Consider the following 11,326-nt stretch of genomic DNA (forward strand, 5'->3'; position numbering starts at 1 on the left):
ACTGACCACCTTACGCGGGCTTGGGCTGGGTTTTGCTGGTTGTGAATAGAAAAAACCGTTTTCTATGATTTTTTACGGTTTACGGTAACTTGCACTGAGAAGAATTTTGTCAAACAACTTGTTTATTGCTGCATTTTGCTCAACGCTGCTTTCCCACTGTGCGCTGCTCGTTCGGTCGCGTTCGGTTTTGCTTCACACACATGTATTCGTTCCCAGAAACCCGCGATTTCCTCTGCATGATGAAAAAGGCATGCACGGTGGTGTTTGCGGGTGTTCGTGCACGCGCGAGCGAGCGAGAGATACATACATTCACTTTTTACACCATTTGAACAACGCGCGGACCGCTTTGTGTTCGTGTAGGGAAGGTACAGAGCGGCGCCCGCGCCACACACGACCACTTCTACTGGCGCCGTTTCAGCACTAACACGCCCCCCACCATTCTAGAACACGCCGCCGCGCACATCGTTTCAACTATTCTGCCGTCGCTTGCTGGCCATTTTCAGGCTGCCCATTGCCTGTTTTTTCGGTGATACACCCTACCCACATCCACCATTCACGCACTTTTTGCAACACATACACACTCACACTGTACGCTCGTTGGTGTATGTGTGCGTATGTATGCCTTCTACCCGCGTGATAAATAATAAAACTAATTACGTTTTCCCTTTGTTCAATTTGACGCTTTTACCTTTTGGCACTATTTTCACTCTGCACCAGGTCAACACCGTTGTTCGTAATCACTCCATCACGGCGCACGCATTCCTAGATGCGGTTAAATGGCCGGGAACTGCTTGCGCTCTGCAAACGGGGAACAATTTTGCAGAAATGTCGTCAAAATCGTGTCGTCACGGCGTACAGCTACCGTACACGTCCGCACCCGAATACACACCGTATCCAACTGAGAGCGACAAATCGAATGCGTTCTCTTTTGAGGGTACATTTTTCTCTCTTGCAAATTGTATGCTCCCTCTCGTTTTATCTCGCGTACCATTTTCAATGCTGGAAAAATGATTGGAAATTGCACTTTCGATCAAAGGCGGTGTCGGAGATTGTGTTTTCAAAAGAATTTTATACGCGGCACGAAGAAACTGGAAACACCTGAAAATATTTAACTTTGTTGTAAAAAGTCGGATGAAACTACTTCTAAAACATCTCTTTTGCCAACAAATAAGAAATAATTCAACGAAATACTTTTTTGGCTGCAAAATTTATTTTCCACACTTATCTAACGACATGGGGACGTTACAAAGAGTACGAAACCGCTTATTTATCCTTTACATACTATTACTTCAAAAATCACGATCACTGATCAGCGACCCTCCAACACTGTACAGATAATCCTTGTTGTCACACCAGCTCACGCAATCTTACAAAAACTACATTTCAATATCCATCGTTGCTGGATCGGGTGCATCGGGTGCGGATGGTCGCTGCCAATCCGATACACTAGCAGCATCCTGTTCAAAGTCGAGATCCTCATCGTAATCCGGCAGATCGGGCAGTGGTTCGTCGCTGATGGCCATTGAATCAATCATTATTTCATTGTTGTTGTTGTTGTTGCTGCTGCTGCTGCTGCTGATATTACTATTATTACTACTGTTCTTGGACGCTAGTCGGTCCTTTCGTTCCCGTTCCTCCAGCTGTTCGGATACTTTCGTGAACAGAGACTGGATACGTTCCTGGGGCGGCTGCCAAATCATCAATGCGGTGCACGGTTTTTCAATACGTTCCAGTAGCGTCTGGGGTAATATTTCGGCCCGACTGTCCAATCGTCGCACCTCTTCGCAAATCGCGATTCGTTGTGCTTTCTTGAGGCGTTCCTCGAGCTCTTGCGGGGACATAAATACATGGTACGTCGATTGGGTATTACCCGACACGCTGTTGCTGTCCCCCAGAAGCATGTCCTCTTCCAGCGTGGAACTTTGAGCGGGCGATTCCGGTGCGGACGTATGCGTTCGGATGTCGTGTGCGGTGTATTCCGAGGAAAGGTGTAAATTGTTCAAATGTGATGACATGGCTTCCTCCGTAAGAAACTGTTTCGATGGCCTAGAAATGAAACGGATGGTAAGTAACAATTTCATTGCCGAAAGGAGATGCTACACTTTGGTACTTACACTGGTATAACGTCGGGATCGGGCTTTCGTTTTCGAAATTCCGGCAGAAAGGACTGCGATGAAACAGTGGAAAGTCCGAAGGATGGTGGACTGCTGCCGGGAGGCATTGTCGATGGTACCGGTGAAGGAGGTCCAGTGATGGGACTGGGTCTGATCACTGCATTAAACTCCATCACCTGTCCCGGCTTTACCCCGTACGACCAGGGCATTTCGGCAAAATTGAACGGCGCACCCGTAGGCGACGGCATGATCTGTGACGGCAGTATGCTAGGATTTCTGAAAAGCATTGCACACCCACAAGGAAAACGTTAAGAATACACCAAATTGAAACAGTAATTGTTACTACACTGCTGCGAACCTGATCTTCAATGGAGAGATCCGCTTGGTCCCCTGGTAGAAACTAGAATGGGATGCCATCTCGCTGCTGCGGACCCAGCGACGCTGCTGCTTTTTTCTGTTTTCCTGTTGAACTTGCACGCACGTTCTGGAATGTTCCCGAAAGTACGAAAGCGGGTTACTTGAATGTTTTGTACAGGGAAATCACAGGAAAAATTGAAAAACAGCTCGCAGCACGCAGAAAAGTATGGATTTTTCTTTTGCTTTTTTCGTTGTGTTGTTTTTTTGTGCTCTGACGTCCATCGGAGGTAAATATTTTGAGTAGAAATTTTTGTTCTACCAATGCGCATTTGCAAGTAAGAGTTGACTTGTGCTGCAGCAGTTGATTTGCCTTTACTATGAACAAAATGTGCCTGGCTGGAAAATGTTTACATTTTTGTACCAGGTGGACAACTCAGCTGCGACACACGTTTCGGTACATTTGAAGTAATGAAGCAGGCGTTTTATACAAAATCTCAAGCTCAAGCTTCAAGCTTACGTCAAAATGCATTTTAATTTCAAAACACGATGTTTACCTTGCAACAGTTTGGCGCACTCCCATGGCAACTGACGTTTTTGTAGTTTGCTGTTGCCTAGAATTTCAACCGCGTATTTGTTAACATTCCTCTGTGCAATATAGGAAGCAAAGTTCTATTACGAGTGTTGTTTTCATGTTTCCGCTGGCTGGCTTATTATTGGAGTGGAAACTGTTGTGCCTTATCCACAATGACGGACTCGCCGCGTAGCATTCTCATGCGGCTGGAGCAGCTAAAACACTGGCAGGAGGAGCAACAGCGCGTCCTGCTGGAAAAGCATCTCGCCCAGCAACAGCTGCTGGAACGCGAACAACGGAAAATGTATGCAGTGTTGGGCTTGAGCCAGCATTCGATTGAGGAGGGCCGTGAGGAATCGTTCGGGGACAGCGATAGTGAGCCGGAGTATGAAGAGACAAATTTGCAAGCTCAACTGGCCGCTGAACGTCTGCAGGAAAGGTCCGTGAAAAATGATGCACCTGCCATGCTTGACTCGGACACTGAGCAACCGCCAACAGCCGAGCAGGACCAAGAAGCCCTACAAAGAGCTAGGAAAGTCCCGAAAAAGCGTTTTTTGAAACGTGGCGAAGGATTGCGTGCCAGGTTTAAAGTAGATCCAGATAAATTCAAACTAGAAAATTTACCTAAATACAAATTTGCTAACCACAACAGAGAACGAAACAATCGCAAAAGTGGAATCAAGCAGCAGAAGCAAAGCGACGGTGGCGCAACGAGTAGCAAATCGGAAAAGATGGGCGGAAAGCGTGACGGAAAATTGAACGAAAACAGGGGACGCACCAAAAGTGACCACGGTATTGTGTTGGACGTCAATCGAGTGTTGGATAAGAAGCTGGAAACTGGACGGCGTATCGGAGGATCGCTTCCAATGACCAGCACCACGGATGCGAACGATGCCATTGCTACGGATAACGGTGATGATCAGATTTGTTTTGCTAACATTGTAAAACGTTCTAAAATTAAAGACGTTGAAAGCGTAAAGCAAAAACCGCCTGCGAAACCGGATGTCCCGTGGAAGCAAAGACTCGAACCTCCGATTCCCTCGAAAGCATCGAAAGAACAACAAGAATTGAACTTTTTCGAGCTTCTTGAACAGAAGGTAGTTGGTAAGAATTTCAATCCCGACTCGAGCAGTATTCTACGATTTATCGCAGGAAACGATTCGACGGTAAACGAGGATAGTACGACGACAGCAAACGACGACACTGACGACACTTTCAAGTATCAGTTGGAAAGCGATCCTTTAGTACGCCAGGAAGAGGTAGCTTTGAAGGACCGAGTTCTAGTACCACCACCGCCAACGAGAGGCATTCTAAATGATCATGATTCTGATGAGAGTGACGCTGACGAGGATGAGAACCACGCACACGTACATTTTGTTGACAATGACGACCAGTCTAAATCGAGTGGAAATGAGTCGGAATCGGACGGTACCGATCACGAGACCTATCACCGTATGCAGCAAATAGCTTCGAGCAAAATGTCGACACCGAATGATAAAATCATTTCAAACCTTCAATCGCTCGAACAAACAGATCAGCCCAGCGAAAGAAGCGACGATGAAGATGCTACTGCTGACAGCACTAACGGACGATCGGAAGCCGAAGACACACCGGTGGCCATGCTAATTGGAGACGACACACTTCGTAGTGATATACTTGCAAAAAGTGAGCTGCTAAAAGAAAGACTAAACGAACTGGAGCGCGAAATAGATAACTATCGGCGTGAAAATGCGGAACTGATCCAAGCCAAACAGGAGCACGAACTGGACCGGCTAAAACTGCAGCAGGATCGGGAAGAGATGGAAGAACGTATCAATGACGAACGCATCAAGATGGAAGTTTACTTCCACGACGAACGTATGAAGATCGAAACGGAACGCAAACAAGCTCTCCGCGAAGCACAGAAACCTAACAAAAAGGACAAAGAGGAAATTTTGCGGCTTACCGAAGAGCTGATCGAACTGCGCAAACAGCAAAAGGAGCGGGAAGCGAAGCACAGTGCGTCATTAGCACGGTTTAGGTCACAGTTAAAAACCGTCGAAAAAGAACTTCAAGAAGTACGGCTTGAGCTCGAGGTGGCGAAAAAGGATAACCGACGACTGGAGACGGAAAACACGCGGTTGAAGCGCCAAAACAATAGCCGAATGTTGGTCGAAATCAATCGCAACATTGCGAAACTTGCCGCTGGTGGAGCTGAACTGGTTGAACAGCAAGCACAGAAGGACGCAAAATTGGGTCCTTCGGTTGATAAAGCTAGAAAAGGTGTACAAACGATTAATCGACCTAAGACGCAACCGGTACAGGCGACAAAAGAAGGAAGGAAAGCTCCTCAAATGCAGGTGACAAAGGTGAAAGTAACAAGCCATCAGCCGGTACGCAACAGCAAACCCGCAGTCCGGGGCAAATCCTTACCGACACAGGAGGATATTTTGAGCTCGGAAACGGATGAGTATAATGAAAATGGGGTTTATCCACTGAATGGGACGAGTGATGAGGATACCAGCGTTCACGCCGTGGAAAAAAGGAATAGCGAAGACGAAAGCGATGACGACGACGGTGATGGCGCTTTTGGTGAAAATTCAAGTTCTGCGCCTTCCGCGTATTTCCCGCCAAATCCAACCGTGCGCAAAACGCTCTTTAACGCGGTAAACCTAAACACGGATATATCCGCACAGCCAAGACAAGGATTGGTGCGCAAAGAGAATCCAACGGCCCAGTGCGACTTACTCGATCGTACACCGGAAGCGGCCGAACTGATCAAGAGCATGAAGCGGGAAATAGTGAATGCAGACGGAAGTCGGGATATTTGGTATCCGAACGGGAATCTGAAGAAGATATCAGCGGACGGGTTTATCATCCGAATGCTGTACTTTAACAAGGACATCAAGGAAACGAATATGGCCGAGGGTACCACAAAGTACTACTACTTCGAGACCAACACTTGGCACACGACCTATCTGGATGGGTTGGAAATATTGGAATTTCCTGAGTAAGTTTTATAAGTTTTTGTTGTAGTTAGTAGAATCGCTGGTAGAGTGAACACGTACTTTTTCTTTCTTCTAGTGGTCAAACGGAACATCGGTTTAAGGATGGATCGACAGAGGTACACTTTCCAAACGGTTCCATACGCACCACGAACCCAAATAGTGCGGACATAGCGGAAGAGTGGAAGTATCCGGACGGAACGACGGTAATTATTCGCAAAAATGATGATAAGGAGATAAATCTGCCGAACGGACAGGTTGAGATACACACCAAGGCGCACAAACGGCGCATTTATCCGGACGGAACGATCAAGTTCGTTTATCCCGATGGTAGTCAGGAATCGCGATACTCGAATGGTCGCGTTCGTTTAAAGGATAAGGACGGTCGGTTGCTGTCGGATACTGGAGGTGGAACGGGTACGGGAGCAAAAGTATCTGCATGACCCTGTGACAAATGGACTGACTGAACTACTGAATATACCGTGTACTTCCGAACTTTCCGCTGGATGGTATGGTATCGGAGTTATTAGCACTAATTTATTTGTTTTGTTTCCGGTGTTTATTTTTTTATACAATAAAACCTATCCATTCCACTGATCACTCAAGCAACGCGACACAACAGGGGAAAAAATGATGTAACGGCTTTACTGCCTACTTCCAACCTTACCGCTGGTGCGCTGTTGAGGAACATGGCGTGCGCAATCTTTTAACGTTAGCCTGAAATCCACCGGCTTCATGTGAATCTCGGTACCAAACAGCTGGCGTAGACAATCGTTTGCTGCTGCTTGGATGGCAACTGTTTGATCTTCACCGTACCCCGTACCCAGTAGCTTTCGATCACTGTAAATGCCAACGTTGTAAGCCGCCAGCAGCGTATTTTTCCCTACGCTACCGATAAGCCGTGGTTCAGGTTCGGTCAGTCCTCGCTCGTTGCAATATTCCTTCAACGTGCGAAGTGGATCCACAATGTCCAAATACTCGTACAGATCGCGCTGATTTAGCTGACCGCAGATTAAGTCACGCACGAACAGAAAACACCGTTCATCGCCCGACGAACGTTGTAGTGCGGCCACGATCGCTTTCAGTGTCGATGCTAGTAAAGCTTCACCGATGGGAAATTCGGCCGCCATAATGATGTCTTTCGTGCCTATATGGAAAGATACGTGCGCCAACTGTGACTCGTCGGTGAGGGCTTCCCGCACGGTAGAGATGAATTGTCGTGGTAAGCGTGGCAGCGCTGTCAGCAGGAAGGCTTCTACATAATCCACGATCAAACGTTCGCCTTGCGCAATCAGCTCCCGGTTGTCGTTGACACCGAGTACCGGCTGCTCGATACCGACCGCTGCCTGTTTGCGTGTTTCCTGCTCGATGAACGATTGGTGTGTGAAAGCTTGCTGTAGGACGTTTGGATCAAACGATTCCTGTAGCCGTTTGCCGAATGCGAATATTTCTGCACTGTAGTTCCAGTCGGAGTGGGAGGAACGAGGCATTATGGCTTCTGGGCCCATTTTTTCGCGGCGCCGACGAAGTTCACGCAACGTCGGTGCTACCCAACGGTGCACATCCCGGTTCCGATGGACGTCTATTCGTTGCGCTCCGCGAAGGAACGAGCGGGTAACACTAAATAACATCATTGTGTGAAAAAAATCTCTACTAATAACACCGTTTAAGTAACTTTTGTTCTCCGTTTTTTCACGACAAATCACAATGTGTTTTGGTTTGTTGTTTTTTTTGTGTGGTTCCGCGATGACAGTTGCATAAGAAAGCTGTGGCACTCCTGGTGGTGGATAAGCTGTGGCCCAGTTATCACAGATTATTTTCGTCGACTTTTTGATTCATCGAAAATAATCGTGTGGAAGAAAATTGAATGCGATCCTTTAAATTTAGCTTGAACAAATCAGTTGAATTCAATTGCCGAAATTGTGCACTAGATAGATCGGAATTGGTTGAAAATCAATTTAAAAAGCATCCTTTTTTATCATCTGCCTTAGTCCCACGATTCTACTTCAATAAAGAAGCATGGCAGCTGATCAATGCATCTTTTCGAAAGCTTTTCAGAAGATTGATGTCCTAACCATAGATAAAGAGGAACTAAACATTGAAACAAAATCACAAAAAAGGTTTTGAATAGATATTAAAATACTAAATACAACATAAAGTAGATTCGTTTTGGTATTTCATTGCAAATATCATTCATTAATAATTTATTCTTAAACACTATTGTTAGCGACGGAACCAGGCCAGGCCACGCGAAGGTTTGGCCTGCTTGTTCCTAAGTTCAACCAGAATAGACTTCCTACCAAAAGTGTTACCGAATTAAGATTTTCAGAACTTCCCGCTAGTTCTCCTCGGTACATCGGGAGTTATGCAGCGGAAGTGAAATTTCTCTATTCTAGTAACGCATGATTGATGCTAGAATGGAATAGAACATACGAGAGAGATAGAACCTTTTTTATGTAATCTCAGCATGGACTTCATTTACGGGCCTATTTCGTATCTAGAACGTTGTTTTGTTTATGTTCCCAAACTGTAAGTGTTTACTTATTTCGTGGGAGGTCCTATTTTAGTTCCGTGCAACGTCCTTTTTGTTCGATTGCGCGTGTTCTCGCTTTGCGTTGGTCCGCTTGCAGTTTCTCCGATTTACTTGGGTCCCTTTTATTGCACTGCAGATTGTAAAATCGCTCTTCGGCTAGCGTTAGTGTTTATTTTGGTCCTATTTCTTACCGCGTATTTCTATTCCATGTTTTTCCTTGTCAAAATAATCTTATCGAATGTTTCGTGCGTCGGGTCGTTTTCAAATTCATATGTTTATTTTGACCAACGACGACGATTCCATGCGATAAGTTACAATAATTCTGATCTGCTTCATACCGACCGCTACGTACGTAACAACTAACTTCATCCTTTTCATTTGAATCTAGTGGAGTTTATTTAGCAATGCATTACATTTTGAAATTATCGTCGTTGTTAAGACACATCACGGTATGAGTTCGCAATATACTAGATATGAAAACGAGGATTCTTATCTTATTCTTTGTTAACTATCTTGAATTTATGAAAACACTTTGGACAGTGCATTAACTCTGAACAGCTTTTAAATCCAACCGAAAAAGCGTCCTCGTCACCATAAATTAAAGCTTTACCACGAGCAGTCAAACGATAACCTGGCGTATCTGACTCCTTCAGATTCAATAGACCCATGTTCTGCACGATTGATTCGCTTTGCAGATTATTCCGGTGCTCTGACACGTGCACCTGGCCAGAAGGGACTTCCTGCTTGTTGTTTTCTGCCCTATCTGGCTTAATGTTAATGGGTAAATCTTCGATCGTACCTGGTTCTAGCGGTAAAGAAGTTATACTGGTTCCATACGACACGAACGAAACGTTACAATCGTTCAAATGCTCATTGTCACTAGACGCATGATCGTCGGAAATGGTCCCGCTAATCTCATCGAAATGATGTTCCAAGTCTTTCCGTCCCGGCATATGGAAGCCTGGAATCAATTCAATGCCCATGTCCGCACAACAGTCACGTGAAATGCTATACGCCCAACGGATGCACTGGGACAGGACGCAGTGCGTTAGCAAGCTATGATATTCGTGATAATCGCAGCTGATGCCTTCTGTATAGCTATAAACATCATCATCCAGCAGTTTCTGCGCGATATGCACTGTCTTAAAGGCCGTTCTGCTTTGGTTGCACCGCGCCGAGGCATGTTGCAGCTGCATGTACAATTCCGCTACAGAGCAAATGTGCAGTGCCCTGTTTTGTATATGTTCACCTAGGATGTTCAGAAGCATACCGTTCATTGCTGATGCTTCCTTCGCAGCCGTGAACAGCATCGGAATTTCATCTTCCGCTTGGAGAAAGTCTAACAATTTCGAAGCTATTTCATTGTAATCCTTTACACCTAATCCGTGCGGTGGAAGTGGCAGGGCATGGGTACCATTGGAGTGATGCAGCGCTTCGTATGCCATACCGGTCGGTAGCTTCTCGTGATCTATGAGCATGTGAAATCGCTCTTGTACGCCATACTTGAGACTATACTTGATTACACCTATCTCAGCCGGAATGTAAACATCATCGATCGTACGGCAAAAGTATCCAATCGAAATCAGGTAAAAGTTTTCCTTGACTAGTTCTGTAAATGCATACCACGAGTTAGCGAAGTAGATTACGGCGATAAAAATAAAGTTAGTTCCATTACCATTTACAGAAACAACCCTTTTCAACCGTTCCTGAAGAAGCTCTTTTGTTACGCATTTTGCTTGTGCAGCCTCCGGTACCGTTGCTGCTTCTGGCTGTACTTTTGCATTTTTGGCCGGGTTTGCCATCAGAATGTATCGTTCGCGTTTGGCAGCGTCCATTTTCTACGATGATAAAGGAAAAGATATTCATGGTTCAGCACAGCTGGAATTAAAATAGCTAACCAAAAAAAAAAAAACAACAACTCCGACACCCGTTCCCGTCGTACCTGCCAAATATCGCCGGCTAAAGGAGTCACTTCACTAAGATTTTTAAATCTTCGTCCTTTAGCCTCTTCGAGGCCCTTATACTCCAACATAAAATAGAAAAAAGCGTTCTTTTTCGACATTTCTACAAGTTTTCTATGGCACCTGATTTTAGGTTATTCACAGCACATACACTGCACTTTGTAACTGGGGAATTTTGTTCTTGGGAAATAAACAATTCTGTTTACACGTGCATCTGCTGATCCACTGCAAAGTGGTTTGACAAGCAAAAAATGACAGTGCTAGAACATAAATAGGCAGGGGTGGTGCTTACCTTTGTCGATCGGGTTCGGTCAACATTTTTAAGGAAAACTCCCGGCAAAACGGCAAAAGTGCCTTGTTTTATTCTTTATTTATTCAGAACCTACTCAATTTAAATAACACCTTTTGTGTATTGTGGCACGGAAAATTACATATTACACAGCTTTACCCCACACCATTTGTTGTTTCGCCAGTACCGTGTGTGTAGTAGACGATGGTGTGCGATCGTTCATAATTGTAGTGCAGAAAATCAATATCAATTGAATATTGCAACAGACCGCGATTAGCGATCGTGCAATTTCAACTAAAGCAAGAGTAAGTGATTTTGTGAAATAAGTGGCTGAACAACAAACAGTAAGTATTTGAAAATACACGATTTAGCTACTTAGTCGTAGTGTTACGAAAAATAAGTAAACCCAGGCCGATAAGTCCAATCTTTGGATGCCGGCAGATATTTAGCCAAAGGGATGGCAACTGCTCACCGAATATGAATGCTGGGATTTCCCCATTACGGTAGCATAGTGGCT

The 11,326-nt window shown here is 45.2% G+C and overlaps 5 protein-coding genes across 5 annotated transcripts in view; 1 reads left to right on the plus strand and 4 right to left on the minus strand.

The window, feature by feature from the left end:
- LOC126557814 (fumarate hydratase, mitochondrial-like) overlaps positions 1-11,326 on the minus strand; it is a 269,371-nt gene that overhangs the window by 56,920 nt on the left and 201,125 nt on the right. The gene's annotated exons all lie outside the window — the stretch shown is intronic.
- Positions 1,333-2,533, minus strand: LOC126558510 (uncharacterized). The gene is made up of 3 exons (XM_050214534.1): positions 2,473-2,533; positions 2,115-2,390; positions 1,333-2,046 (listed from the first exon to the last, which is right to left on the minus strand). The coding sequence occupies exons 1-3, from the start codon at positions 2,529-2,531 to the stop codon at positions 1,377-1,379; spliced, it is 1,005 nt and encodes a 334-aa protein (XP_050070491.1). The 5' UTR covers positions 2,532-2,533; the 3' UTR covers positions 1,333-1,376.
- The window catches only part of LOC126556895 (centromere protein J), a 190,017-nt gene continuing 181,842 nt past the window's right edge, over positions 3,152-11,326 (plus strand). The window contains exons 1-2 of the mRNA XM_050212441.1: positions 3,152-6,031; positions 6,106-6,457. Of these exons, the coding sequence (XP_050068398.1) occupies positions 3,216-6,031; positions 6,106-6,457 (3,168 nt within the window). The 5' untranslated portion in view covers positions 3,152-3,215. The remainder of the gene's footprint in view (positions 6,032-6,105; positions 6,458-11,326) is intronic.
- On the minus strand, positions 6,659-7,660 carry LOC126558535 (39S ribosomal protein L44, mitochondrial). The gene has a single exon (XM_050214558.1). It carries the CDS (start codon positions 7,658-7,660, stop codon positions 6,671-6,673), a length of 990 nt encoding a protein of 329 aa, XP_050070515.1. The 3' UTR covers positions 6,659-6,670.
- On the minus strand, positions 9,054-10,634 carry LOC126557953 (protein maelstrom homolog). The gene is made up of 3 exons (XM_050213882.1): positions 10,502-10,634; positions 10,235-10,397; positions 9,054-10,168 (listed from the first exon to the last, which is right to left on the minus strand). The coding sequence occupies exons 1-3, from the start codon at positions 10,619-10,621 to the stop codon at positions 9,054-9,056; spliced, it is 1,398 nt and encodes a 465-aa protein (XP_050069839.1). The 5' UTR covers positions 10,622-10,634.

Source organism: Anopheles maculipalpis, chromosome 2RL (assembly GCF_943734695.1).
Source record: "Anopheles maculipalpis chromosome 2RL, idAnoMacuDA_375_x, whole genome shotgun sequence".
Lineage (NCBI taxonomy): Eukaryota > Metazoa > Arthropoda > Insecta > Diptera > Culicidae > Anopheles > Anopheles maculipalpis.

Excerpts from the sequence above, each read along its gene's own strand:
- LOC126558510 (XM_050214534.1), bottom strand. The coding sequence starts at position 2,531 with ATGGCATCCCATTCTAGTTTCTACCAGGGGACCAAGCGGATCTCTCCA. Across the intron at positions 2,391-2,472 it reads ATCTCTCCATTGAAGATCAG|AAATCCTAGCATACTGCCGT; the intron begins GTTCGCAGCAGT and ends AATGCTTTTCAG. Across the intron at positions 2,047-2,114 it reads GATCCCGACGTTATACCAGT|GCCATCGAAACAGTTTCTTA; the intron begins GTAAGTACCAAA and ends TTTCATTTCTAG.
- LOC126558535 (XM_050214558.1), bottom strand. The coding sequence starts at position 7,660 with ATGATGTTATTTAGTGTTACCCGCTCGTTCCTTCGCGGAGCGCAACGA.
- LOC126557953 (XM_050213882.1), bottom strand. The coding sequence starts at position 10,621 with ATGTCGAAAAAGAACGCTTTTTTCTATTTTATGTTGGAGTATAAGGGC. Across the intron at positions 10,398-10,501 it reads TAGCCGGCGATATTTGGCAG|AAAATGGACGCTGCCAAACG; the intron begins GTACGACGGGAA and ends TTATCATCGTAG. Across the intron at positions 10,169-10,234 it reads AAGGGTTGTTTCTGTAAATG|AACTAGTCAAGGAAAACTTT; the intron begins GTAATGGAACTA and ends ATGCATTTACAG.